At 41.4% G+C, this 27,998-nt stretch overlaps 1 protein-coding gene across 1 annotated transcript in view; it reads right to left on the bottom strand.

Moving 5' to 3' along the window:
- CPVL (carboxypeptidase vitellogenic like) overlaps positions 1 to 22,538 on the bottom strand; it is a 113,674-nt gene extending 91,136 nt beyond the window's left edge. Inside the window, exons 1-3 of the mRNA XM_029233214.1 lie at positions 22,435 to 22,538; positions 9,829 to 10,017; positions 3,136 to 3,254 (exon numbers count right to left, since the gene is read on the bottom strand). Coding sequence (XP_029089047.1) covers positions 3,136 to 3,254; positions 9,829 to 9,994 — 285 coding nt within the window. The 5' untranslated portion in view covers positions 9,995 to 10,017; positions 22,435 to 22,538. The remainder of the gene's footprint in view (positions 1 to 3,135; positions 3,255 to 9,828; positions 10,018 to 22,434) is intronic.
- Positions 22,539 to 27,998: the final 5,460 nt, after the last annotated feature.

Here is a 27,998-nt window from a genome sequence, read left to right on the forward strand (position 1 = left end):
CCTGCTGTGGTGGTGTGGTGTTTATGTCTTAAGCATCTTCTTGCCTGCTGTGGTGGTGTGGTGTTTATGTCTTCTGGGATCATCTTAGAACGTATTTAGGGCTATAATTCTGGGCCCAGAAGAACATAATCTGGTCAGGGGGTGCATAGGTAGGTCTTCATTTAATTAAAAGGGGGGCCCCAATAGCACAGTTGTTGTTTACTGCAGGGGGTTTCAGTCTGGAAACCAGGAGTGGGTACAGCAGACCCTAAGCCCACTTCCCTGACTAGCTTTATAGTCCCAGAGAATCACCAATATCCTAGATAAAGCTGTTCACCTCTCAGAGGCAACCTAAAAGGGAAAAGACTGGGTCTTTGTTTGGTTTTCATTTGATCACTTCCCTCAACATTAATTGCTGTTTTCACAAATCTGGATCATTACTAAAAAAAAGTCACCATGTAGAAGTCAATGGGGAACTTACTGGTATCATAACCAGCCACCGAAGCAGAAGAGACAGTAAGGAATCGGGTTTGGCAGGGCTGGGGTGGAGGTGGGAGAGGCAGAGGGTGCAGCGGAGGTGGAGCCCCGGCAGGACTTAGAGGAACACGAAGCAGGATTAGGAGTGCTGACCCCACAGGCTGCACTCGCCGCCTCAGTCCTCCATTCTAACCCTCACCCTAGGCGGATGAGTGGGACAACGTACCACCTCTATTGGGGTTTGCCTGCTCTAGGTGTTTCCAATAAAAGAACTGTGGGCCACTTTGGGGCCAGGAGCACTGAATCCAGGGTGGTAGCCTGTAGGCTAGAGTGATGGTTTCTCAAGTGTGGTCCACCTGCTAATTCTACAACTTGCTGGCCTCTCCCAGTTTACAAGTCAGAATCTCTGGGGGAACGTGAAGATCATTCCTAAGTACAATAAAACGTGAGGATCACTGAGAGAGAACATACTGCAAATCACTAATCCAGGTAAAATTTTCAAGTATCCATTTTGCACAGAATAATGGCCTCCAAAGATGTCACATCCAAAACCCCAGAATGTGTGAATATGTTAAGCTACGCGGTAAAGGGGAATTAAGGTTGCAGATGGAATTAAGGTTGCTAGTCAACTGACATTAAAACAGCGAGAGTATCCTGGATTATCCAAGTGGGCCCAAAGTAATCCCAAGGGTCCTTAAATGAAGAGGGAGGCAAAAGACAAGAGGCACGGAAAGTTATATGCGTATGGAGTCGGCCAGAGTGATGCAATGTAAGAAGGAGTCAACTCACTGATGCTGGCTTTGGAGATAGAAAAAGGAGCCATTAGCCAAGGAATGCCAGCAGCCTCTAGAAACTGCAAAAGGCAAGGACATGCATTCTCCCCTGGAGCCTCCAGAAGGACCACAGCCCGGCTGACACCTTGATTTTAGGCCAGTGAGACCGGTGTTGGACTTCTAACCTCCAGAACTGTGAAATAAAAAATCTGTGTTGTTTAAGCCACTAAATTTGTGCAAATTTGTACAACAGCAATAGAAAACTAATATAACTCCTATTCATGATAAATGCCTGTATTCATGATAAATGCCTGTATTCAATGATATGGATAGATGTGATATCACAAACCATACAGTATGGTTTCTGAAAGGCATGGAGTTTAAGGGACTTCCAAGAACATAAAGAAAACTTCCACCTGTTAGAAACAGGGCATCTTTCTAGGCTTAATTTATCTCCTCAAGATAGCTGTGCTGGATATTGGGATATTTACTTGGTTGCTTCTGAAGATCCAGTCTCTACTCTGCTCTGTGCCCTGGTAGGCAGATCTCTATGGACCAGACTCCCTTGCCCTTTGTTTTCCAGCTGGGTTCCCCCAATGGGAGGTACCAGCAGGAGAGTCTAGAGGTCACTCAGGTACCAGCCTTGCACTTGTACAACCCTGAGAGTGAGTCTCTCCTTAAATTTTGTGCTCTAGGCACCTTACTTGCCTCACTCAACAGTAACAATGAGGAAGAAATATGTAAGGGGTCCAGGAGAAGCCTTCCCAGAGTGGGTGACAGCCTGAAAACTGCTATGAGCTCCAACTATAAAGTATCTAGAATTCCTCCCCATTTCTTAAATGCCTCCTTCCACCCACAACTACCTGGTGAACTGTCAGAGGCTATGGTTGAGAAAGTAGAAATGAAAAATCAAGAAAATATGATCCAACAGTACCAAGAGAAGCAATTTAGTTCAAGCAATTTACCCAGTCATTACATATGCAATGCTGTTATATGCAAATCACATGCAAATATAAATACTACCCTCCATAGGAGGGTAAACATTGTTTGTTTTCTCTGGCTTCTAACGCAAATTCAATTTGGAAAATAAAAATAGAAAACTACCCTGTGTTGGGATAAAATTTGTTTATGTATCTCACTACCTCTTACAATAACCCCAATAGTATCCATAAGCCTAAAGTAATTTGTTCCTGCTGAAGAATTGTGTGACCTTGACGTGAGCTAAACAGAATTGCTAAAGTACAAGCATATACGAACCTGTGTCTGTATGGATGTGAGAAGGTAAATAGCCCCCTCATCCAGGAAGCCATCCTGGGTCACTGGTCCTCCCCACCCCTCCCCTAAAGGCCCACAGAGTGAGTTCAATTCTCTCTCCTCTGTATCCCCACAGAGCACTACTCAGTAAATGTGTATTGGATGCATGAAGGAATGAGTGTAAGAATGATAATTGGCACAGCAAAATCCATAGACAGAGCAGCCAAATAAGACTACAATTGACTAAATTTAAACAGGCTTAGACATGCATCACCTGTGAACTTCAGGAATCTCCCCACTCCTTGTCCTTCCTTGGCTCCCCAAGGCCCAACCCTGCCCTCAAGTATTTTTAGAACAAAACAACAAAAAGATAGGAAGAAGACTGTGGCAGGAAGAAGGTGGCAGCATTAATATTCTGAACAAGGCTGCAAGGAATTTAAAAGCCGGACCTCCCCCACTAACGTTTGTTTCCTGCACATAAACAGGAACACCACCCAGAGTCACTGCACTTATTTTTAGAAAAAAAAAATCTAAAAGATTTAAAAGAAAAGAAAAGCACCCTTAGGTTGGTTGTAGACCAATGTTTCTACCTGAAGCAACAGAGTCAGCTCTTGAGCATCAGTGTCCTGTGAGGGCGCTGTTGCGGGCCTACCTGAGCTGGAAAGAACCAGAAGAAAAGGCTGCTGTTGTAAGTCTTATTCACAGTGATGTAGCCGGAATAACTCGTCAAATTCCATCCTGGGAAAGGAGCCACCGAGCTCAACCGTCTTCCTAGGGGGGGAAAAAATTTACCCGAGGATTAGACAAATAATAAATACGGGGTGAGCCATCTCCATCTTGGCCAGACTTCTCCCAGGGGCCAGGTCTGGAATGAAGTGATCAGAAAGGCTACAAGGGGATTGGTATAAAGGTGTTTACTGGTAGCAACTTCCAGCCTGCCCTGGCCAGTTCCACATATTCAAAATTCACCATTTAGCCAAAGGCAAGTGACATTTTAAACCTTTTTTTTTTTGGTTCATACCTTATGAACTATAATAAGAATTTTTTTAAGAAGAAAAGAAAATCACCTATCCTTAGCTCCACTCTAAAGAGTAAACCAAGGTGTTCACATGGGGCCACCTGGAAGGCCAAGGCAGGATAAAGTCACCTAACCCCAAAAGGTGGGGCGGGGGAGGAGTGAAAGAGAAATAACAGCTAAGGAGCTCTCAGCCTGGGGGAGGCCTGTGTTCTCCACGCTCTTCTTGTGGTGAAAGCAAAGGGCCTGCCACTTCCACTAAGGGAAATGGACCAGGCATGTGGGGAGTAAGAATGACTGGGGCCGGCTGGGGAGGGTGGGGAGAGGCAGGCAGTGAGACTATGGGTGATCACGTGGCTACTCAGAAGGAGCCAAATAGGACAAGGGGCAGCTGTAGAGGGCAGAGGTCCTGGTTTTCTAAGGGCAGCAAAAGGACAGGGACAGGGAGGAGGAAAGAGGGAATGCTCAGAGAGGTGAAGCGCCCAGGAGTAAACAATACTACTATCAATAGAACTGGGAACACCTACAAGGCCACTATACGAAGGGCCTTACATTACGTGGTAGGTATAATTATTATCTCCACTTTACAGATGAGAAAGCTGAAGCACAGAGAGGTTAAGTAACTTGCCCGAGGTCACACAGCTAGCAACGGAGAGCTGGGATTTAAACCCAGAAGTCGGGCTGCGGAGTTAGCCCCTGCCCCTACCCTGCTACACTGCATCTCGGCTAGAGAGTTAGTCAAAAGGTATGAGAAGCAGGGAATGGAGGGGGAAGCAGTGATTAAGAAAGGAGTGGAGAAGGGACAGTAAACAGGTAGGAAGCAGGGTGTGGTGGGGAAGTCTGGGTGAAGAAGAGTCCTTTAGGGGGAACAAAGCAAGTGTCCCCAATAAAAACAAAATTGTTCAAGAAAAGCTACTTAAGTCTGAGACTTATTAAGTTGGAGACTGTTCAGTAGACAGTAGGTAAGGAAGCTACGATCCTACTCATGTGCCACCAACTAAAGATGTCTTCAGTGGGGTACCAGAGCCCATGGGCCCTGGAGTGCTAACTGACATCTCTTCCCGACTCAGCGTTCAGTGACAGCACAGATAGGATGCAGGAAGCCATGGTGCCAATGTGGATACTGATTTGTCCCCCCTGGGCTTTGTGTGAGGATCAAATGAAAACATGCATATGACCCTTGAGCACAGAGATGGACATAAAATAAGGGCTTAGGCAAAGAGAGGGATGATTCTCATTAGCCTGTGGGCCACCCCAAGAATAGCCTAGGAGACTTTGCCTTTTTGGGGCTCAGTCCAGTTCCCCCAGGAAAGATTGTTTATTCCAACCTCTTTACCTCTTCGCCATTCTCTTCCCAATGAGATCTATCCCTCCCCACCAAAAAAAAAAAAAAAAAAAAAGGCAAAGAACAAAGAAAGATTTTAAGGAAAAGAAAAGGGAGATGTTTTGGGGAAAGTGGTATGTGCCTGCCCTTCCCATCCCCCACCCTTCCCTCTTCCCATCTTTGCTTCCACTCTCAATTAGCCCACAGAAAGATCACCTCCAGGGCTGGGCAGCCTTTAAAACACTTCTTTTGGCCTTTTTTTTTTTTTTTTATTGAGGTGTAATTGACATACGACATTAGTTTCAGATATATTTAACATGATTGAATATTTGTATATGTTGTGAAATGATCACCACAATAAATCTAGTTAACATCTGTCATCACACACAGCTACAAATTTTTTTCTTGTGATGAGGACTTTTAAGCTCTACTCTCTTAGCAACTTTCAAATAGCAAGACAGTATTATCAACTACAGTTACCATGCTGTGCATTTCATCCCTGGAACTTATGTCTTTTGTAGCTGGCAGTTTGTACCTAAAACACTTTTGAAATATTTTTCACAAAACTACTAATCTTCTCAAAATCCAACAGAGATCCCCCCCAAAAAGGAGGGCAGAGAACCAAAGGCTGAAGCATTGGGAATGAGTGAGATGTGAATCCCAGAGGGCTAAGTGAGCACTTGAGAAAGAGAAAAATGAGAAAGGTCAAAGTAGAATGAGAAAAAGAGAAAACATATAACAGAAAGGAGCTGGAGGGAATGGACTGTGGGAGATGGGGTGATTGAATCTATCTATCTCTCTGAGACCAGCACAACACAAGGTCCGCTGGCCTGCTCTGAAAATGACTCAGATGCTTACCCAGTCCTTCCTTTCTGAGCATTGTAAAGCTGTTTCTCTGCTGCCTTGTACTGACTGGGGTTTACTTTCTACCTTCCCTCCTGGATCAGGGGCTATTGGGAAGCAGGGAATTTGTCTTGTTTATCTTTGTACCCCCAGGGACACAGTATGCTGGTTTATACACTTAAGACATTGGATACACATTTTTTAATGAATAAATGTGAATGAATGAACTAAAACATGACACACTGGCAATGCACTAGGATTAGCTTACTTCTACAAAAACCTCCTAAGGCAGGCAGGCCTTATTAAGATCTCAAGAAATTTAGAAAGCCTTTTCTCTGCCCCACAAAAAAGTGTTTCATCCTGTTTTAAATTTCCTTTAACTAAACCCCAGTAAAATAAATTTTTTTTCAACTAAATTGATTTTTTGCATTTTCAAATGTCCCCGTTCATCCTTCTAGAATCTATTAATGGAATGTGGAAAATAAACTCCCAAGATGGAGGAGTTTCTTTCTTCCTGGAACCGTGACTCATAATACAAATGTTGAAAACAGTTGAAAAAAGGAAAAAGGTTTTCTTTGAAGCGACTTCACTTCCTACTTGTTATTTACTGTGCTTGTGATAGAAACACTTTCAAAAAGATTAGAGTATGACCAAAGAAGGGCTTGAACCAGTTAATCAGGTACTTCATATTTGCAAAGACTTGCATCATAATCAGGATGGACAGGACACTACCAGGCCATAAGTAATAATAAATTAAGACCTAATAGCAAAATATTCTTTAAAGCTGGTGAAAAGGCAGTGTCTGGAAACATGCTAAAACTGGCCTCCTACATTCATTTTGTTTCAGAGAGCGAGGATTTATTCTAGCTGCAGAGAAAGCAAACATGCAATTACAGTTACATAAAACTAAGCCAGTTAGTTTATGTTGGAGATTTTTTAAAAAATTAAAATTTCCCTTGTCTTTTTGTGAATTACTGTTTATCTCAAAAATGTTCCATTACGATATTAAGACTCATGTTCCTAAGATTCTGACAGACTTGATAAACAAAAGGGATTCAGCGGAGTGAGCTGACCATCTGTCCAGAGCTTCCTGAACTTTCAGTAAAGCGGATGAATACAATTATCCTTAATTGTGTTGTCAGGACTGCAGTTGAATACCCAGATGTACCTGATTTTGGATTAGTCATTTAAAATTCTGTTCAAAGATTTTTGACAGAACTTTAGAAAGTGACATTACACCAGATTTAATATTTTAAATGTTGTCACTCATCAGATGGTGATCTATCAGGCAGCACAAAAAAGGACAGAAGATAAAACTATCTCCCTCAGAATCTTTCTTTACTACTGCTGACACCCATGACCGTGAAATGCTTGTAGGCGAGAAATCCAGGAATGGGAGGGATGTGGACAATCTCTCAGGCAGATTTCTCTGTATTCTTTGCACTTGTTCTACCAGATGCATGATTCAGAGACACCATGGCTACGTTGCCTTAATGCTCTGTTTAAGCTGTCTTACTCAGTATGCACAGGCCCTTTCTTATTTGCCCAAATCTTACCCTACACCCTCAAGTCTGGTCACATAGTACAGCGGTTCATACCTCAGGCTCTGGAGTCAGCAGAAATAGGTTTTAATTCCAGATCTGCCACTTACTACCTTTAAATGGTCCTGGGCAAGACACCTAATTTCTCTGGGCTTTAGTTTTCTCATTCGTAAAATGGGAACAATAAGTATTCATTTTTCATTAGAGTTGCTATAAGGATTAAAAGAGCTAATTTGTATGAAGCATAACGTCTGAAACATAGGTCTCAAATTTAAATTCTACAAATATTTATTGAGTGCCTATTACATACAGCCGCTGTGCCAGGTACTCGGGATACAATTACTACTAAATGTTAGCTATTTATTGATATTATTCTTACTACTACTACTACTGCTACTACTTTCTATCTGGATTATGCCAACCAACAGGGATAGCTTCCTTCTAAAAATTTCCAGCACGCCTTCCTCAAATGTAATACTTTAGAACTTTAGTATGCGTTGCCTGATTCCTTAATTGTTTCATGTGTGTGCTTCTGGTCACTCCAAAAGAGGACAAGCTTCTTAAACAAAGGAAAATAAATTATAGCAGGCGAATTACAGAGCGCAAGTCAGAAAATTTGGGTCTTAGACTCATCTCTACTACTATTACCTATGTCCCCTTGGGCAAGTCATGTAAAATATTTGAGTCTCAAATTCCTCATCTGTGAATTGGCAGGGTTTGGTTATGAGTATTTAACTCCTTTTCAGCTCCAAACGAAATGATTTGCTTTGATTTACTGTGAATAAACATAATCTAAGTCATCAGTATCCATGGAAGCCAAAAGGAAGGCATATGATCTAGTTTGGTGGATTTGGGTTAATGATATTTTGCCTCTTCATTTATGCCTAGTGATATCAGCCTATGCCATTGGGCTGCCATCTTTTCATGACTTTTCTACATCAAGCAAAAACGAGTCTTAAAAAAAAAAGGACTACACAGCCTCACTACATTATCACTGACTATATTATCAAAGTTTTTCATCTTTTCTTAGAAAAGAGATGGTGAAACATGGAGCCAATGTATATTTCAGACAAAGATATATGAGCAGGACTCCAATGCACCCTTAAGAGGGGAGAATAGGGCTTCCCTGGTGGCGCAGTGGTTGAGAGTCTGCCTGCCGATGCAGGGGACGCGGGTTCGTGCCCCAGTCCGGGAAGATCCCACATGCCGCGGAGCGGCTGGGCCCGTGAGCCGTGGCCGCTGAGCCTGCGCGTCCGGAGCCTGTGCTCTGCAACGGGAGAGGCCACAACAGTGAGAGGCCCGCGTACCGCAAAAAAAAAAAAAAAAAGGGGGAGAATATTTTGGTTTTAAATCAAACCGAAGACAAAAATGATGACAGCCTATTGACTATGAGAACTAAAGAAAAGTTGCTTTATTTTAAACTTCCATACAGAGTATGTACATTTATTTTAGATTTTTAAAATGATCATTTCCCTAAAATTTCCAGTTTCAGCTCCACATTCCCATGAAATCTACCAACTTATCAGCCTCACAAGCATTAACTCTGCCTTCCCACCTGTGACTAGGGATAAACTCCGAAGCAAACACCAAGATCTCCATCCATGGATTCTCATCTCCTTCAAGAAAATGTTCCACAGCAGACGTCCCACCCCAATCTACTTTCCCCTCTCTACTGGACTATTCCCATCATTACCTCCTACCCTCCATAACTCTCTTCCTGACCCTTCCTGACTCCATAACTCCCTCCAGCCACCACCCCATTTCTCTGCTCCCTTTTACAAACAGCTCTGCCTATATACCAGTTTATAGTTCAGGAGTGTCCTGAGGTCCAGAAAGATTACATAATTGATCCTACACAGTGATTTACCTAAGCATGAAGAAGCATTAAGGGCAGAGGCACGTCATAATTTTTAGTCTCTGATGACATCAGAAGACACTTTTTTTGTATTAATAATAGAAAAACCCACAAACTCTAAATAAAAGCCATCAGCAAACACTAATATTTAGAGAGCAATTTACAGGTTATAAAGAGCTTTCACATGCATTTCCTCATATGATTCTTTTAACATCCCTGAGACTTGGGTGGGTTTTTTCTCCATCTTATTAATGAGGAAACTGAGTCCTAGGATGTTAAGTCAACTTACCAGGCAAAGGGGCCCAGCACGGTGGCTGTGAGCTTAGGCTTTGGAATGAAGCTATCGGGGTGTGAATCCTGCATCTACCAGCTGGTGTCTGTATGACTCTGGCAAGTAACTTCATCTCCTTCTGCTTTAGTTTTCTTGTGTGTAAAACAGATGCACTTCCTGGCTTGCTGCGATTCTAAAATGATTTTTATATCAAGTGCTTGGAAGCAGTAACTGACATGTAGTAACCAATTGTAGACAGGCCCTATATTAGTTTTATAAATAGATATGCAGGGACTCAACCACTGGTTAATCTGACCCTGATGAACTTTCATTTTAGCTCTAAACTCTGATACTATATGACACCAAATCATTAATATCTGAAATAAAACAAGTGAGTAAAATACTAGAATGTATTTTGGATCCTGTGAGACAACTGCTAAAAAAAAACCCAACTGTTGAAACTATACCAGAAGGTAAGTTTCTGATTTAAACTTACCTTCTGCAAACTTCCCAGCTTCAATATAAGGAGTTAGAAATAATGGCTGTCCTAGATCTCCTTTATGTGGTGTGGAAACATGCGCGTTTCTGTATAAGGAGCGAAACAGCCCATCACCACCAGGGCTGAGCACCAACAGGGCCAGCAAAGCAAGCGCCTTCCACATGGCACCAACCGTTCTGTCTAGACCTAGGATGGAAACAATAACATTCCACAAATAAATACAGAGTAAAAATTTACCAATCCCCTTTACACGCAAGACATTCATTTAGTTACTCAAAGAAAAATATATATAAAGCTCTTTGCTAAGTACCTTAGATACAACCTAAATAAGAAAGACCCAGTCCTTGCTCACCCTGAAATTAACAGTCTAATGGAAGGCTATTCAAGGGATTTACAATGCAACTAAAGAAATGATTTATATTTCTAAAACTGTGGTCTGGAAAGTAAATTTGATGAAGGATTACATGAAGCATCAAGACAACAGGGACTCTGTAAATAGATCATGAAATGAGTGGGAGAGACAGTCATCTGCTACAGGCAGAGGACTGAGAACACATTTCAGGCCAAGAGAACCTAGGAAGGCCTTACCAAGGTCGGAGGTGAATAAAAGGTGGGTGGAACTCAGCTAGGCAGAAGAAATGGGGAAGGCATCATTGGTGGGAGGCACAGCTTGAGAAAAGGTGAGACCTGAGCTGTCCCTGGGCATTTTGCATGTGATTTCTGGTCACGTTTCTATCTCTTACAAATCACTAAACTTTGCATCCAAGAACAAAAAAGAAAGAGACAGGGAAGGTCCTACAACAATTTTCAGGCCCCTGCCCCTATAGCTAGCTGACAAATGAACTCAAGAGTTAGACTTCACACTTTATTAACACAAAGCTTTCCAAGGATCTTCCACTCTGATGTTTGCTTAGAGTATTCATCTGAGCCGATAATAATAATGGCGTAAAATTTTACGGTGATTTCTCTAAACTTGTAATCACATAAATTGTATTTACAATGGGCTTTCCCATGTATTTTTAGCTGATTTGAACATCCTAATAAATCAAGCAGGAAAGCAAGGATTATTATCATCAATCTTAGACAAAGAAAACTTGACTCAAAGGAGTGTCTTATCCATGGACATCAAAGTAGAGAAATAGGAACTAGTATGCAATCAGGGCCGGGACCCGGGTAAGGTGAGTCTGGTGCAGATGCAGGGTGGGAACTCGTCTTTTTTTAAATTTTGAGACTTTGTCTATCGTGGGGTTTTTTTGTACTATTTTTGATTGTTTCAAGTATTGCATTAAAATACTATTTATCTTGATTACTGAGTTTTTTGGCACTCTTAAATTTTATATCCAAGGCAGGCACCTCACTTGCTTCCCCTTAATCCTGACTCTGCTAAGTATTACAATGCCTACATCAGTGCTATTACATTACTCTGCACTGCTGCTAGTTAAATACTCTGCTCACTCAGATTTCTGGATGCAAAAAGAAATATACAATTTATGCAAATATAATGTCCGCTTTTGACTGTTTAGTGCTTTAAAATACAAAGCCACTAAAATACCTTAAAAACTCAAAATGTGTAGAAATCTATTAATCACATGCTTATCACAACCCAACTTGGCATAATAGGAAAATATTGCTTGTAGAAAATTTAAAAAGCTTTTCAGCCACATTTCCCCAATAAGATAAAAGTTTATAATTATAATTTGATTGAATACATAATCCTTGTCAAGTCTTTCATGGTTAACTTAATAGAACCTCCCAGACTTAATGTAAACAAGCCCAACCAAATAGAGTATGTAGCTAAAAAATGCTTTTCTCTATTATTTACTATAATAAGGAACAAAATGAATTTAGAAACTAAATTTAGGTTCCCAAGAAGCCCAAGGGTAATTTAATGATCACTATGGCACTGATAATACATTTTTTTTAAATTATGAGAACCTGTTATGCTAACGTTTTACTAACAGCTACTTTCAAGGAATGCTTGAATCAACAATCTTACTCTCTAACAGGTTCGCAGGGAAAAAAAAAATCTGTGGTATCAGAAACATATTGGAAGAAGCTCTTCCATTAAAAGGTTTTTTCCTGTGGGCAGAAACAAGAAACTAATCATACCACCTAATTTCTCAATCTTTTTGCTGCAAACATCCAGCCCCCGTTAATGGAAGTCATTAATATTAAAATAACCAGGGTAGTTACAGCACTTCTTCTGTAAGCAGATGTTCACTCAAAGATGTTAAAGACAGAAAGGTAAAACCAGTCTCGTTTTAACTGACATAAATCTAACACATAAAAGTAAGAGTTGGGTCAATTTAGGAGCTCCCATTGACATTTAATCAAATAACTATTAGAGTCATGGTTTTCCATGTAGGTGAATTAAAGCAACAACATACTTCATTTCACTGTTTCATTTAATGGTCAGAATTCCTGAACTGCGCTTAGCTGTCATCTCTCCTAATGAAAACGAAAGCCATATTATGAATGGAGAAGTGTTTCTTTTTTTTAACATCTTTTACAAATGTTTTTGCGTATCCTAAATTAGCCAGAATCTTTTTATTTATTGAATATTTATTGAGTACTTTCTAAACTAATAAACCCTGTACTGGAAGTTATTGCCCACAGAGAGTGAAAAAAAAAATTATTAACCCTACACTGTATCACGTGTCTACCTGAAGTGATATGAAAACATGTGTGCTATTTCCAGTTCAAATACATCCTACTGAAGGATTCAGGCAAACTGTTCCTCTTAATAAATGTTCAGAAACCAAATAAAATCTAGGCAGATGCAAAACAATATTGGCAGACTCAAATAAGCTAAAGGTCAAAACCATGTGATTCACTAAAACTGTCTTACTAAGCCTTAAATATTACAATTGGAAATCATGTGTCTAATGTAAATGTTTTTGATATAAACAAAGCTATTTATCACAGTGTTATTTAGAATAATAAAAACTGTCAACAGTGTAAACAATTTAAGATAAGTAAGTTACTGTACATCAAAAAGATGGAATTATATACAGCAATTAAAATGACTACTGAGAATGTTTTGGGAAATATACTAAAATATTAGGTAAAGAAAAGCAGACTATTAAAATAGATGTATGGTATTTTCTCCTTACTTAATACACTTAAGAATTTCTAAATTTTCCACAATAATTAACCTTATAATTAGAAGAAAATTATTTTCGGTTTTGCCTTTTTATCACACAGTGAAGCAACTGGTAGGCATGGCTTGTTCCTTATTCCTTATTACTACCTGGTTATGACCTCTCGCATTTCCTAGGAGTAAGAGTTCTGTCTGTTCTTTTAGAATAAGTTCTGCTCTAACATTCTGTGAAGGTGTGTCCTGATCTCCTAAAACCATAGAACCTCAGAGACTCAAAGTAAAGTCTGTCTTTGGTGAATTAGAAGGCTCTACACTAATGTGAGATGTTGTTCTAATAATAATTACTCTTATTATATTTATATTTAGTTCTGCCTGGAGTAGAGTCCATAATGAATGTGCATATAATTGGTACTAAGCAAATATGTGTTGAATTGGTGGGTCTGAATAGTGAATCATGGTATGTGAGACATATGGGCGATAGTACATGCTCATATGGCTCAATTCCTTCATCTCACAGACTAGACAAGTGAACAACTAGAGAAGTAAGCAAGTAGCTTATAAGTAAGAGTACACCACTGGTGAGCAGTAGGACCAAGACTCAAAGCCAGGACTCACTTATGGCTCTAAATCTAATCTGCTTTCCACTCTCCCATCTTTGGTTGTGATTATATATATTCAAATATTTTGACTCTTATTGTCTCAGTAGATAGTAACAGTCTATTATAGTCCTAAACCCCTTTCATTAGATCATTATAGCATGCAGTAAAAAAAATAAATAAACAAATGAATATACAGAAACATTAACAAGTAAATCTTTCTAGAGAAATTTGGGTTTTAGAAATGATTTGTACTAATTCAGGTTCTAACACGACTCATTCACTGAACCTTGGGCAGGACACTGACTTTTCTGGGTCCCGGTCAATGTGTTAAAACCAATGGTTAGATTTCCAGGAACTGTGAGAGCCAGCTGTTCAACACAGCCATTGTTTAAATTTAAACTATAAAAGCTTATCATTAAATAAGTTATATTAAAAACATAAGTAATAAATATTCAAAACTCATCACTTCTTAACTGTTTTACTACATTTTACCATCATCTATGCTCTGGAGTTATATTTTTCATATTTGTCTAATGGACAGATTATATAATGGTTTGCTACTGTGCGTTCCTTTCCAACCTGGTGTTCAGTAACATCTCGTAGCTTGAAATCAGCCACAGTGGGAGTATCTACACCACAGAAATCAGAGACACCACAAATCAGGGCTTCCCCTGCCCACCCTACCCCAGGGAACTAGATGTTCAACATTTACCTGCTCATGTGAGTCTCACGTTCCTTATTTGAAAAATGAGCTGGAAACTACGTTCCATCAACTCACACCCCAATTTAATGGAAATGATCAGAAGAGACAAAAGGGGAAAATCTGGCAAGTTGTCATCCGTGTGTAGAAGCAACCAGTAACACGCCCAAATAGGCAAGGCTTAGAGAAAAGAAACCTGAAAAAGCCACTGGAAAATGTGTGTTTTACCAGGGAAAAAAAGAATCATAAACAAAAACTCCAGAATGAGGACAAAGAAACAAACAGCAAACGTGTCAAGCAGCCCTATGTTTTCCTCTTCTCTCCTTCCCATGTCTCCATTTTACATTATAGATTATTCCAAACAAAGGATAAAAATCATTCATGTAATAAATGTCATAGCTGCAATTAAAACAATTATTTGGAGTCCCCTCACATATTTAACTGGCTTTAATAGCTCCCAACATAAGAAAAACATTCCCCTGGACAAACAAACAAAAAACAGGCCAACTAGTAACAGATGTTTCCATGAAACCTGTAATTAAAGAAAGGGAAAAGAAAGTGATCCCTCTATTCAAATAAGACTCAGTCACCTCACAAGATTATTCAGGTATATCCAAAGCATTTGAATCCTGTAATGAAGGGCTATTGTGCAACCCTGAATTAAATACCAACCCAAATCCCAAGTCTAGCTATTTTTGTTAAAGGATTTCCATGCAAACAAATGGTAAAAGAAAACCTTTATTTCAAAGGATCCAGTATTCATTTTCCTTTGGACATCATTTTAATTTCTAAAATTGATATTTGAAGCACTCTTTTCCCAGAAAGGACTAGTACATGACACAAGGTGATGGGCAACCTTTTGCTGAAGCATCACTGAGACTTACATGCCTATCTCCTTTCCACAGGCTACCCCTCTGGTATCAGACAGTGCTGTCTAATCTTGCTAGTTGAATTAGTCATCCCTATCTCTGCCACCATATCCTTGGGCTCACAGGAAAGGGAAACAAACGCGAGTTACGTGGCAGGTAGAGAATAAAAAGAATCAGGAAGAGGAGGAAATAATACTATCTGACACTATAGTAGGGAGCTTACCTTGAAATCTCACTCCAACCAGAAGGAAAATTGGCATGGGGGTAGGAAGTACAAAGTAGACATGTCCCAAAATGTTAATACCAGCTTTGAAACAGAAAGACCAGCCCCATGATCCAGGGCATCCTCATGAGAACGATACCAGTAAAAGCTACCAATTATTCAATGCACTCCAGGTACATGAACTGTGCTAACTGATTTATATTTTTATTTCTAATCTTTACCAGGTAGGTACTATTATCACCCCATTTTACAGATGAGAAATTGATCCTCAGAGAATTTAAGTTACTTGCCCAGGATCACACAGCTAGAAAGCAGTAGAGCAACGAATTGAGGCCAGTATCAATCAATTTTCAAAGACCATTCTATAGTCCCATACCAGCATCTCCCAAAATGTGCTATGTGTGCCAGGGGCTTATCTCCCTATTCAGGTAAGTTTGGAAATACAATATACAAAAATAAACTTTTTGCCAGAAGGTAAATGAGGATGAGAGAAGATTCTTCCCCCATGTTTCAGAGGGAACATGGTCCCACCAACACATTGATTTGGACTTCCAGCCTGCAGAAATCTGAGACAATAAATTTGTGATGTTTTAAGCCACGTGGTTTGCGGTACTTTGCTATAGCAGCCCTAGAAAACTAATACACGGATAGTTGGGAAGACTGTGGAAGGAGTCAAGGTGGAGGAGATTACAAAGAATGGAACTTAAACAGTTCTACTTTAAGTTATTATTAAGCATCCAAGCGAAAATTCTGAGAGGTCAACAATAAAATGGGAAAGGGAAGCTAAATTGATTTTGTATTTAAGACATGTCTGGCATTCTGGTAAGCCAGGATTTCCCACAGAATCCTTTATGGAATACTAGTTCAGCAATATATAATTAGATTTTATAAGAACAAAACTTTGGGAAAATCTGGGCTAAACAAACTTAAACGGGTTTCTTGGTTACAGAATGAACATTTCCGAGCCTTTCACTTGCTACTGGATAACATGTGTTTATTTGACTGTGTCACTATCCTTAGGCCCTAAGTTCCGAGATTTATATAAGACATACTCAGATGAGGAAACTAAATCCTAGGTTGACTAGTTTCTCAAGCACTAGGTTTAATTTTCTCAAGCCCCCGACTCAACCACTAGATAGTAAAGCTCGAATTTGAAGCCAGATCTAGATGATTACAAAGTCCATGTATTTTTCATATATCGTTCTATAAATGACATAATACAACAAAATCTGCCTCCATGCAAATTTTGACAAAAGCAGAATTCTGGGTAAACTGGATTATCTTGGCATGCCATTTGCAAAATTTATAGGGGCTGAAATTGCAAGTGATTTAAGGGCACGTTTATTTGCAAAGAAGTGAAACTCACATGACCAGAGATTGCTTCAAAATGAATATCTAGCTTCCTTCTGTTTTGAAAATAATTTGAGGGGATGGATGAAGCCCTCAATCCTCATGGCAAAAGAAATGTCTTCCACTGAGAAATTCCTTATTTTTGCTGAAGTAAATGTAGCCCTATTCTTTTTAAAACGATCCTCCTTTTTGCTATCTACTATGACTAAATTTTCCATACAAAAAATCAGGATACACAGTGTGGCAAATACAAGGATAAGACTGGGTATAATGGATAAGAATATTTTATATGAGGATGATCCTGGGAAATCACTCCATGTTGTCACCTTACCCAGGTGACAGGTAACTCCTTGATTCCAAAAGAGATAATGTTGTCATTGGGAGTAATCTCCATGCAACACTCCCTTAGATTATTCCAGTACTTCCCACATCTCTTCTCTACACATAGTCTCATTGGATCTTCACCACCACTCTTGAAAGGAGTTAATGCAGCTCTTCAACAGAGGCCCAGGTGGATGGAGCAACGTCCCAAGTAATGACACTCTAGTCAGTAGCAGAGCTGGGACAGATTCCAAGTTCACTGGGCCAGTTATTCATTCCATAAACAAATATATTTTAGCTCCTACTATGTGCTAGACTCCAATGCAGGCACAGAAAACAAGAGACAAAGTGTCTGCCTTCATGAAGCTTCCCATATAATGGAGACAAGAGAGAGGAAACCTATTAAGAACATCAAAGCAGGGTGAACGGTTACAGAGGGATGGGGTCAAGGAGCGATATTATTTTATTTTATTTATTTTATTTATTTTATTTTTTGCAGTACGCGGGCCTCTCACTGTTGTGGCCTCTCCCGTTGCGGAGCACAGGCTCCGGACATGCAGGCTCAGCAGCCATGGCTCACGGGCCCAGCCGATCCGCGGCATGTGGGATCCTCGCGGACCGGGGCACAAACCCATGTCCCCTGCATGGGCAGGAGGACTCTCAACCACTGCGCCACCAGGGAAGCCCAGGAGCGATATTATTTTAGATTGGGTGGTCAGGGAAGGCCCCTCTGAGGTGGTGACAGGTGAGAGGATCTGAAGGTATTAGAGAATTTCAAGTGACTATCTAGGGAGAAGAGAGTTCCGGGCTCGGGTAAGGAAAAAGAGGAACATAATATGTAAACAAGTGGGACAATGGGAAAAGCAGAAGATTGATGGAGTGAAACAAGCAAGTAAACAAATAAAAAAGAGAGCTTTTCTCTAGCTCACTTTAAAAAGAAATCAGCAGAGGACTGAAGGTGTGATCTTCAGGAGAATTAATGAAATGATTGTTAAACTCAGCCTTAGGGGGTGGCATTTCTGAGAGGGTGTGACTCTTCCTGCAGAGTTAAAGAAGCTGAGTGACACAGACATACAGAACAAACTTGTGGTTGCCAAGAGTAAGGGGGGTTGGGAGAGGGATGGATTGGGGGATTAGCAAATGCAAACTATTATATATAGAATGGATAAACAACAAGGTCCAACTGTATAGCACAGGGAACTACATTCAACATCCTGTGATAAGCCATAATGGAAAATATGAAAAAGAATGCATATATATATGCATAACTGAATCACTTTGCTGTACAGCAGAAATTAACACAACATTGTAAACCAACTATATTTCAATAAAATAAATTTTAAAAAAAGAAGTTGAATGAAAATAAAATAGAGCAAGAGGGTAGATACCCCACCAATAATAACCAATTGAGCAATTTTGGTTTGAGCTTTCCTTGGAATTACCTACTAAACCAGAGGGATGAAATGAAGGAACCCACATGTGCAAACACCAGATATAATGCCTGGCACACAGTCAGTAAGTATTTGGGAAGGTAATACAGTCCAATGGGAGGAGCAGAAAGAATTTAGACACAGCTTCAAATGTGGCTCTGTCACTTAAAAACTCTGTACCACTAGACAAAGTACTTGTATACTGAGTGGACCCACACTACCACTCATTGTTATGGTGACAATGATATCGTACATATATAAACTCATACCAGGTATAGCAGAGAGATGAAAGACAGTCCCTGCCCTCACCTTCTGAGACCTTAGAACAGTCCCTGACCACAGAAGAGATGCTAATTAAATCTAATTTCCTTTGCCTTGTCAGTGAATTATTATAAGATGGGTTTACAGACCTGAATATTTACTCAACACATAAAGCATATATGAAAATATTAATATAAAAAGGGAGAGGGGAGTTTTAGTTGCTAAATATTTGGATAAAGTCTTGGTGACCATGCATTAAAATGTGTCCCACCTGAGGTTTCATTCGGAAAATATGGCCATCACAATAGGTTGTTATGGTTCCCAGATTAAGTAGGCACTGCCTTCTGAAAAGATAGACAAATTCATTAAATTACCTGGCTTCCTGATATTTGGTTGACATGGATAAAGCTCTCTGTACTCTAAAAGTCCAAGATAAAAAATATTTCAGTTTCCCTCTTTCCTGCCCTCTGCCACCTTATTCTCCATCCTCTTTTCACACCCTCCCCCTGTGCCTCCTACAGTGGGAGTAGGAAAGACTCCACTCCATTCATATGGGTACATTTTTTAGTTTGTTATAAGTTATCAAGGAGAACTGTGGCTTCAATAACGCCGTAGATAGAACCATCATTAATATACAAACTGACAATTAACACGTATTTTTTTTTTCTGTTTCAAGAACTCTATATATTCAGATTTTCCTCAAGGTCCTGCCCTTTTTCTCTCCTTCTGTACATTCTCATTCAACCATCCCTTGATCACTAACTGCTAGTCCAGAATTTTGTTCCTGACCTTGCTGTTGGGCTCTCCACACTCAGAAGGCTCCTTTGCATGGGTACCCAGTTGGTTCCTCAAACCCATCGAGTCTTATAACAAAACATCAACATCCCCCCTGAACTTCCCCCTCCTCTAACTTCCTGATTCCTAATGACACCCAAGGCTCATGTTAAGTCATTCACAAAATCCCACCTCTCTTCTTTTTTTTTTTCCCTTTTGGTTCATAAGTCAACCCTCACTTGCCCTGGGGACATTTGCAAAGCCTCCTAACTTGTCTCTCAGACCTCAGGTCCTCTCCACACCCATTCAGCCTAACACTGATGCCGAAGTGAGCTTTCTAAAGCACAAGACACTTCCCTCCTCAAATGCCTTCAGTGGTTCCCAACTGCAACCAGAATAAAGTATAAACTTCCTGCCATGAAATTCAATGTCTTTCACAATGTGACTCTGGCATAACTTTCCAGAGCAAAGTGATACGACCCCTTCATAAACTCTATGTTCCAGCCAAATCAAACCCTTTTGTGTTCCCCAACTTTACTCTGCCTTCTATGTCTTTACCTCCAGGCAAATAGTAGGCACTAAATCAATATCAGTTGAATGATAATAGAATTTAGGTGGGAGTATACAGTACACTGTAAAATTCTTTCAACTTTTCTGAATGTTTGAAAATTTTCATAATCAAACATCAGTAAAAATATTAGTCCATTTAGGATGAAAGAATGAATCTCTTGGGAGGTGGGTTATCCTCCCCAGATACAGGTACAAGAAGATATGTCAAGGGGTCTCTCTGAAAGATGAGTTAACAGAATATGGAGTCGCAAAAGGGAAAGGAGGAAGAGCTAGCCCCCGGATGCCTAAATAAATATTTTGGCCAGTAAGCAACCTTAGCAATTTAAAGACAGCCACTAACTAGAATCAGAACACAAAGAGAAGGTTAAGAGGTAAGACCTAAGGATACTGGCAAGATGTGATGCTAAGAATTTGCTTTTTCAGGCTAATGGATCTAAGGACATCAAGACTTATTACCACCACCCCAATCTTGCTCCCCAGATTCTAAGGTTAAAGCAGTAAAAGAAAAGCATGGGGTTTCACGTCCAAGGCAGTACCTGCAATATCTTCAAGGGAGAGGAATCTCAATATTCTGGTTTTGGTTCAGTTACACTCAGGAGCGTAGGTTTTATGAAGAAAGCACCTGATCACTGTCCTGTGAACTGAGTCTATTGCTTAAAGCTTTGAACTTGCAACTATATAGCATGAAAGTTCAAACTCCATCACTTGTTTTGACCAAGTACAGTTCTTAGCCCTCTGTCCAGGTTACCCCTCTCCCGAATCAATATAGATATTAATGATTTGTTCTTCTAGAACAAATTCTAGAGGAACCTTTCTAATTATGGGAAACTTGTCCTTCTTAAGTTCTTCTTCTAAACCGCTGGGAATGTTAAACAAAAATAATCATGTTTGCTCTTTAAAATGAACTATACTTCCTATTAAGAATGGGTCATTACCTATTTACCTTGGGTATTTGGGAAAAGATAAAGGGGTATCTGATGTTAGCTGGGGCAGTAACTAAGCTCTTCCTCTCTTACTGTCTTACTGTCTTAGTTTCATGCACACCAGGGTAATATTCAACACAATTTTTCTTCTAACAAATCATACACTTTCCAAAACAAAAACAGTCATTAACAAAATAGTTATGCTGTTTGCACTTTTTTTCTCCCCCCAAGGGCAGTGGACTTCCTAAACACTCTTCTAAGTCATTTGAACTGCCTGTCAGTCAAAGCCCACTTATTTCTCGGGCTATAAAATCAGTCTAATAGAACCCCACTGTAAATTGGTTTACAAGCTGGATTCATATGTAGTGTTGGGCCAATTACGTCCCTCCAAAAGAACCGACTCCTATAAAAGAAGAATAAAACAGCTTCTTGCTAAGAACACTTGCATCACATTATAAAGGGTTTCCACTGCACTTAGATTAGCCTGCTGTACAATTCTAGAAAGCCCAATCAGCTAAGGGGTTTTGACAACTTTTCAGACTTTCATATGCCAGCAAAGCCAGTGCAATCTACTTTTCCAAAAGCATTCCAATTCCTATTTTGAACAGCTTTCTTAAAAGTTATTTTTCAAGTTACTAAAACGCTCCTTGGATTTTATTTTTCTCCTTACATCTCTGTTCTTCCTCATCCCTCACCAAAAAAAGTAAAAAGCAGTTGTACAAGTATCTTTCAAATGGGGAGACTGAAGCTTAGTAAGCTTAAATAATTTGTTCAAGGTCACCAACTCGCCAAAGGCAGAGCTAGGATTCAAATCCATTCATATGCCAAAGCAGCTTTTTTTCAGGACACCAAGCTGACCTGAAAGACACTGGATGTTTCCATTTACACATCTCTACGTGTCCCTCTGGCTCCTATGAATTCCCCTGCAAGGACCTAATCCACTTGGCAGAAAGCTGCTTCCACCTGTGCCGTGCCCCTGGTTTTCTCCTAATCCTACATTCCGGGAAAAACAGCCTTTTCGTGTGCCTTCCTTCACTCAAGCCAAGTCTCCTTTTGTGGGACACGCACTAATTAAAGGCATTTTCCACTTTCCTCCACAGCACCCACGAAATAAAACACCCCAAAGAGACTCGGTGAAGGAGAAGGAGGTCGTGTCCGACGCCCACCCCTCGCACTGAGAGTCATGGTGGACCACACAGCTTCGCGCTTCCCTGGAGGGGCGCCTGGCCTGCAAGCCCGGGGTCGACCTCCTCAGATTGTGCCAGAAGCCTTCGGGAGCACGCTCCGGGCTGGGCGCACACAGAGCAGAATACCAAGCACCCCCAGGACTCCGATTTGGAAACTACTAGCCGGCCCAAACCACCTGACCCCAATCTCACCTCACCAGGCTTGCTTTCTCTACGGTGCTGAAGGCTTCTGAGACCGCCCTCCTTACGCTCCGTGCGTCCGGGGACCAGAAATCCCCGCGGAGCCGCGCACTTACGCAGGGCACACGGCGCTCCTCCCTGCCTCGCGGTGCGCGGAGACCCGGTCCCGCCGGGTTCCCGAGTCCGGAAAGAGTGAGGCGGTCTCCCCTCGTCGCCCCTCGCAGTCACGCGTGCCCTGCAGCCCGCGAGTTTTTGAGTGCTTCTCTCAGGAGGAGGAGACCCACGTGACCTAGACCTACGGAGCCAAAGGTAAGTCCCCACCTGTCTCTCCCCGCGACCTGGCCGCGTCCGGTCAGCGCTTTCCGTCGTGGAAGAAGCCAGCAGTCGCAGAGTGAAATCTTAAAAATGAACAGAGAAAAGACTGACCACGGTGCAGCTCCATTTGGTTTGTTTGTTCCTTTGTGTTCCTTTTGACTTTCTCACCTGCTTTTTTTTGTTTTGTTTTGTTTTTTTGCGGTACGCGGGCCTCTCACTGTTGCGGCCTCTCCCGTTGCGGAGCAACAGGCTCCGGACGCGCAGGCTCAGCGGTCATGGCTCACGGGCCCAGCCGCTCTGCGGCATGTGGGATATTCCCGGACCGGGGCATGAACCCGCGTCCCCTGCATCGGCAGGCGGCCTCTCAACCACTGCGCCACCAGGGAAGCCCTCACGTGCTTTTTTGAAGCTGCTATCTTAGAATTGCCACCGTATTTTGAAATAATGTCCTCACGCCCGTGCTTGCAAGCCTGGTGTTTGCATCTGGAAGCAGAGTGGGGTTTTACTCCCCCCGTTTAAAAGGCCCACATGCATTCCTGGATAGTTCTTACACATGGTAATGGCGCTAACACTGGGGACACACTGAGAGCCAGTACTGTGTCCAGTGCGTTCTCTGCCTTACTGCATCGGAATATTAGAGCAACCCGATGTGTTCTGTGCTATAACTATCCTCACTTTGCAGGTGGGAAACTGGGACTTAGAGAGATTAAGGAGCCCATTCAGGGTCATCTCTTGTAAGTGACCTACCTGAGTAGGTAGTATTAACCACCACCAGGTGCTGGCCACTAAGCCAGACACTGGAGGAAGACAGAGACTTGTTTTAAAAAAAAAGAAACAACAGACCCAAAATGGGGTCTCTTGCGCTAAGCCCGTCACCAAACCAAGACCTGATACCTAACCTGATTGCAATTCCAACCTTCCCTATTAACATAATCTTAACCAGCAGTCTGAAATTTCCTGGTCAGCACCAGTGAGGTAATTCACCTGATGGACCCTTTGTCCTCCAAAAGAAGTCGAAGTTGCCTGAAATAGCCTAAAATAATGCATTTTTTTTTCATTTATGACTTCCTATCCCACCCCCACCCCCACCCCCACCTTTAAAAACTTTTCCTTTTCTGCAGCTTTTTGGGACTCCTTTCTATTTGCTGGATGAGATTCAGATGGGATTCTACCCAGTTCACGACTTAACAAAGCCAATTAAATCTTCAAATTTACTTGATTGAATTTTGTTTTTTAAGACTAAATAGGTAAGGAGATTGCAAGAGCAAGGGGATAAGACAAAATACAGGAGTGTCATCATTCCCATGACTAAGTCCCCAACAGGTCCCGTGGTTCAGAAAAGGCACAGTTATTAGAGCATCCCAGCCAGGCCACTTGGCTTTGCATCCTGGCTCTGCTATTTAGCTACTAGCTCTGATCCATTGTTTTTAAAGCTGGCCAAAACAACGTCACCATGCTCCTTTGCAGGGTGACTTGGCCGTTCGTCCCATCAACAGGTGAAGTCTCTCTTCCCTCCCCTTGAATCAGGACTGGCTTTGTGTCATGTTTTGACCATTAGAATGTGAGCAAGTGCCAGTTCTATCCCAGGAATCAAAAGGCCTTGCAGCTTCTGCTCTGAGACAGCTGCCTTGGGACCACCATGACAAGAAGCAGGTGTGGCTCCTGAAGAGTGAGAGGTCATGTGCAGGGGAACCGAGGCATCCCAGAGACAGGAGCACCAACTGGGAGACTGGTGAGAGAAGCCATTGGGACCTTCCAGCTCAGCCCACCCTGCAGCAGAGCGCAGCTGCATGAGCTAGCCCAGGTGAAACCAGCAGTGGAACAGCCTGGGCAGCCCACCAATCAGGGAAAAAAAAATCACTGTTTTAAGCCACTTCAGTTTTGGGGAGTTTGTTATGCCACTAAGGCTAACTGTAGCATTAACTTTCGGATCTGGAACAACTTGCTTAATGTCACTGAGGCTCAGTTTTCTCATAAATACTTACTTTATTGGGTTGTGGTGGACACTAAATGGAAGTCACCTGGCCCAGAGTATGTGCTGGGTGGCTGCAGCCATTACTATCGGCCATCATACACTATGCAAGGAAGTACATTCTACACACTTACCTTTTTATGGAGAAAAATTTATTGGTGGGAAAAAATTTTCCTTTAAGACCAAAATCAGACCACCCTTAACAAACTATTAAATAAAATAGGTGCAACCTTCCTACCTTGACAAACATACCTTTGTAATGACCTGCAAGGCCAGATACAAACTCCTTGATGATCTGCACCTAGATGTGGTGATGCAGGGAGAGCTGGTCTCCAGCCCCTGGTCTGCAACCACTTCCCTTTTTCCCAGTAAGCTCCAGTCCCAGTATACTTTACTGAAGTATAGCTGAGGAACAATGCTGTGTTAATTTCTGCTGTACAGCAAAGTGATTCAGTTATACATATATATATATTCTTTTTAATATTCTTTTCCATTATGGTTTATCTCAGGATATTGAATATAGTTCCCTGTGCTATACAGCAGACCCTTGTTGTTTACCAGTCTTTAAGAAACTTGGAGTTTAGCTGGGGGGGCAGGTGGAGGGAGGCACTTAAATTGATCCTTTAATTGACACTTAAATGCTAAGTACTATCATTGAGGCCTATTAAAATCGCTGTAGGAACAGAGAACCAACTGACTCTACATAGGAGCCAGGGAAAACCCCTCAGAGGAGGTGACATGAAGCTGGGCATTAAAAATGAAGAGACATTGGGCTTCCCTGGTGGCACAGTGGTTGAGAGTCCACGTGCCGATGCAGGGGACACGGGTTTGTTTCCCGGTCCAGGAGGATCCCACATGCCGCGGAGCTGCTGGGCCCGTGAGCCGTGGCCGCTGAGCCTGCGCGTCCAGAGCCTGTGCTCCGAAACGGGAGAGACCACAACAGTGAGAGGCCCACGTACCACAAAAAAAAAAAAAAAAAATAATGAATAGACATTGAGGGGAAAGGGTATAGCACAAGCACATAGCATGCCGTCTGTGAATTGATGCTATGTTCTGGGAATGATTGACTGTTTGGAGCTACTGGATGCATTTGGGATGGATCAGAGGTTGGCTAAATGGAGGTTAAAAATTGGTGTGGGAAAAGCTTGAATGAAGCCTGATGACATTCAGAATTAGTAGACTGGAAAATCAGTTTTCTTAATGAAATAGGATAGAATAGAACAGAACAGAAGAGCATGTGTTTGCCAGGACTGCTATAACAAAGTACCCAAAACTGGGTGGCTATAAATGGTAGAAATTTATTGTCTCGCAGTTCTGCAGCCTACAAGTCTGAAATAAAGGTGTCTGCAGGGCCGCATTCCCACTGTAGTAGGAGGATTCTTCCTTGCCTTTTCCAGCTTCTGGTAGCCCCAGGCACTTCTTGGCTTATGGCATCATAATTCTAATCTCTGCCTTGGTCTTCATAGGATGCTCCCCTTTTTTATAAGAACACCAGTCATATTGGATTAGGGCCAGCCTAATGACCTCATTTAACTTATTACCTCTGTGAAGACCCTTTTTTCCAAATAAGGCTGCATTCTGAGGTACCGGGGAGGCGGGGGTTGAGGAATTCAACATATCTTTTTGAGGGAACATAATGAAATCCATGAAGATGGGAAAGAAAACATCAGAGTATATCATGTGTTATGAAACTGTTTCAATGTGTGTACACATGTGTCATGGCATTAGTTTCCTGTTGGTACTGTAACGAATTACCACAGTTTCGTGGCTGAAAACAACTCAAACTTACTGTCTTATAGTTCTGAAGTTGGAAGTCTAAAATCAAGGTTTCAGCAGGGCTGCATTCCTTCTGGAGGATTCGGGGAGAATATGATTCCTTGCCTTTTTCATCTTCTAGAAGCTGCCCCCATTCTTTGTCTCCTGGCCCTGTACTTGCGTCACTCTAAGCGTTGCTTCCATCCTCACATCTCCTACTAATCATTCTGATGCTTCTGTCTCTCTCTTATAAGGATCCTCATGATCACAGTGGGCCCAACAGATAATCCAGGGTGTAGGGAAGCAAAACTTGCCACCCCAAAGTGTGTCTCTTGTGTCTCATTTTTCTCATGGGGCCCTTGTAAGTATGTAATTAAATTTGGTTTTCTCCTGTTCATCTGTCTCAGGTCAATTTAATTTTTAGACAGGCTAGAAGAACCTAGAAAAAGTATGAGGAAATTTTTTTTTTTTAAATAGGTGATGTATCCAGCAGGATCCTTCACTGGCTGGAAAAACTGCTTTCCAGAAGACCACTGCAGATAAAGAGATCCTGGGACATCTGATAAAAGCTGGCAGAAGGTAAGATTTCCTATTATATCAGCCTTCCAGAATCTCTGTCTGTGGGATTTGGTAGAGCAGAAGTGGTGTGAATGTTTTCACTCTCTCTTTCTAAATATAGATTAGTAGGAGAAAATATCTGTGGAACTGCAGTACCTTGGACTTAGTGACTCTGATCACTTTGGTATTTACCAAATGGCTTTAATGATCCATTTCCTCCCAGAGACAGTCACTGTTTTTTCTTTGTCCTTGTCTTTTATGTTTGTCATAAGGAGGAAAAACCACAGGATAATTACAGAGGCACAGGCTGTATAGGGCCCTAGAACCTGCAGTTGGAGCCTCAAAGACTAGCGAGTTCACAGTTCTCAGCAGACTGGCATCTGTTTAGACAAACTTTGCTGTGGATTACTAGGCACATGAGGTAAAAGCTATTGCTAAGGGACATCTTGGAAGCCAAAGCCACAAAATTGGTTGACATGGATCGAGGATTTAAGAGCCATTAGGGTGCTTGCCACCTCAAAAAGGCACCCATGAGAGGATAAGTTGGTCACGGAATGGGTTAGATCAACACTAGATCACCTGCCAACCTCAAGAAAATTTCCATGTAATGAGGTACTCTGTAAAACAACACATAACCCCCAACCCCATGGCATATTCCTCCTAGGTACTTCACTTACAGGGTTCCTGGCAGCCTTACCAGGTGTGTAAGGATGGTCACTTCCTGGAAGGTACAGGAACCTCAAGGTATTTTGGGGACCTCGAGAAGAGAAGAATTCACTGAAATGTGTAGGTATTGCACGTGAGTCTGATGGCAAATCCTTAGCTTGGCTTCCTGGCCTGAAGAGGCATTTAAAAGTCCAATCTGAAATTTCTTATGAAAAGTTCCAGCAAAGCAGATTAAAAGAGTTACATGGTCAATTGCTATTCTTGCTATACTTATATAAACAGGCCAAGTTTTTTGAAACTAAACTTGTTTTGCAAACAAATTAGTCCTAAGTTGTCTACCTTTGGTAAAAATTAGGATGATTTTAGAGAGAAAAATTATGTTTTAGTAATATACTTGTGGCTATAGATTCTAAT

This window comes from Monodon monoceros, unplaced genomic scaffold (genome assembly GCF_005190385.1).
Source record: "Monodon monoceros isolate NGI ecotype Baffin Bay Population unplaced genomic scaffold, NGI_Narwhal_1 Super_Scaffold_2, whole genome shotgun sequence".
Lineage (NCBI taxonomy): Eukaryota > Metazoa > Chordata > Mammalia > Artiodactyla > Monodontidae > Monodon > Monodon monoceros.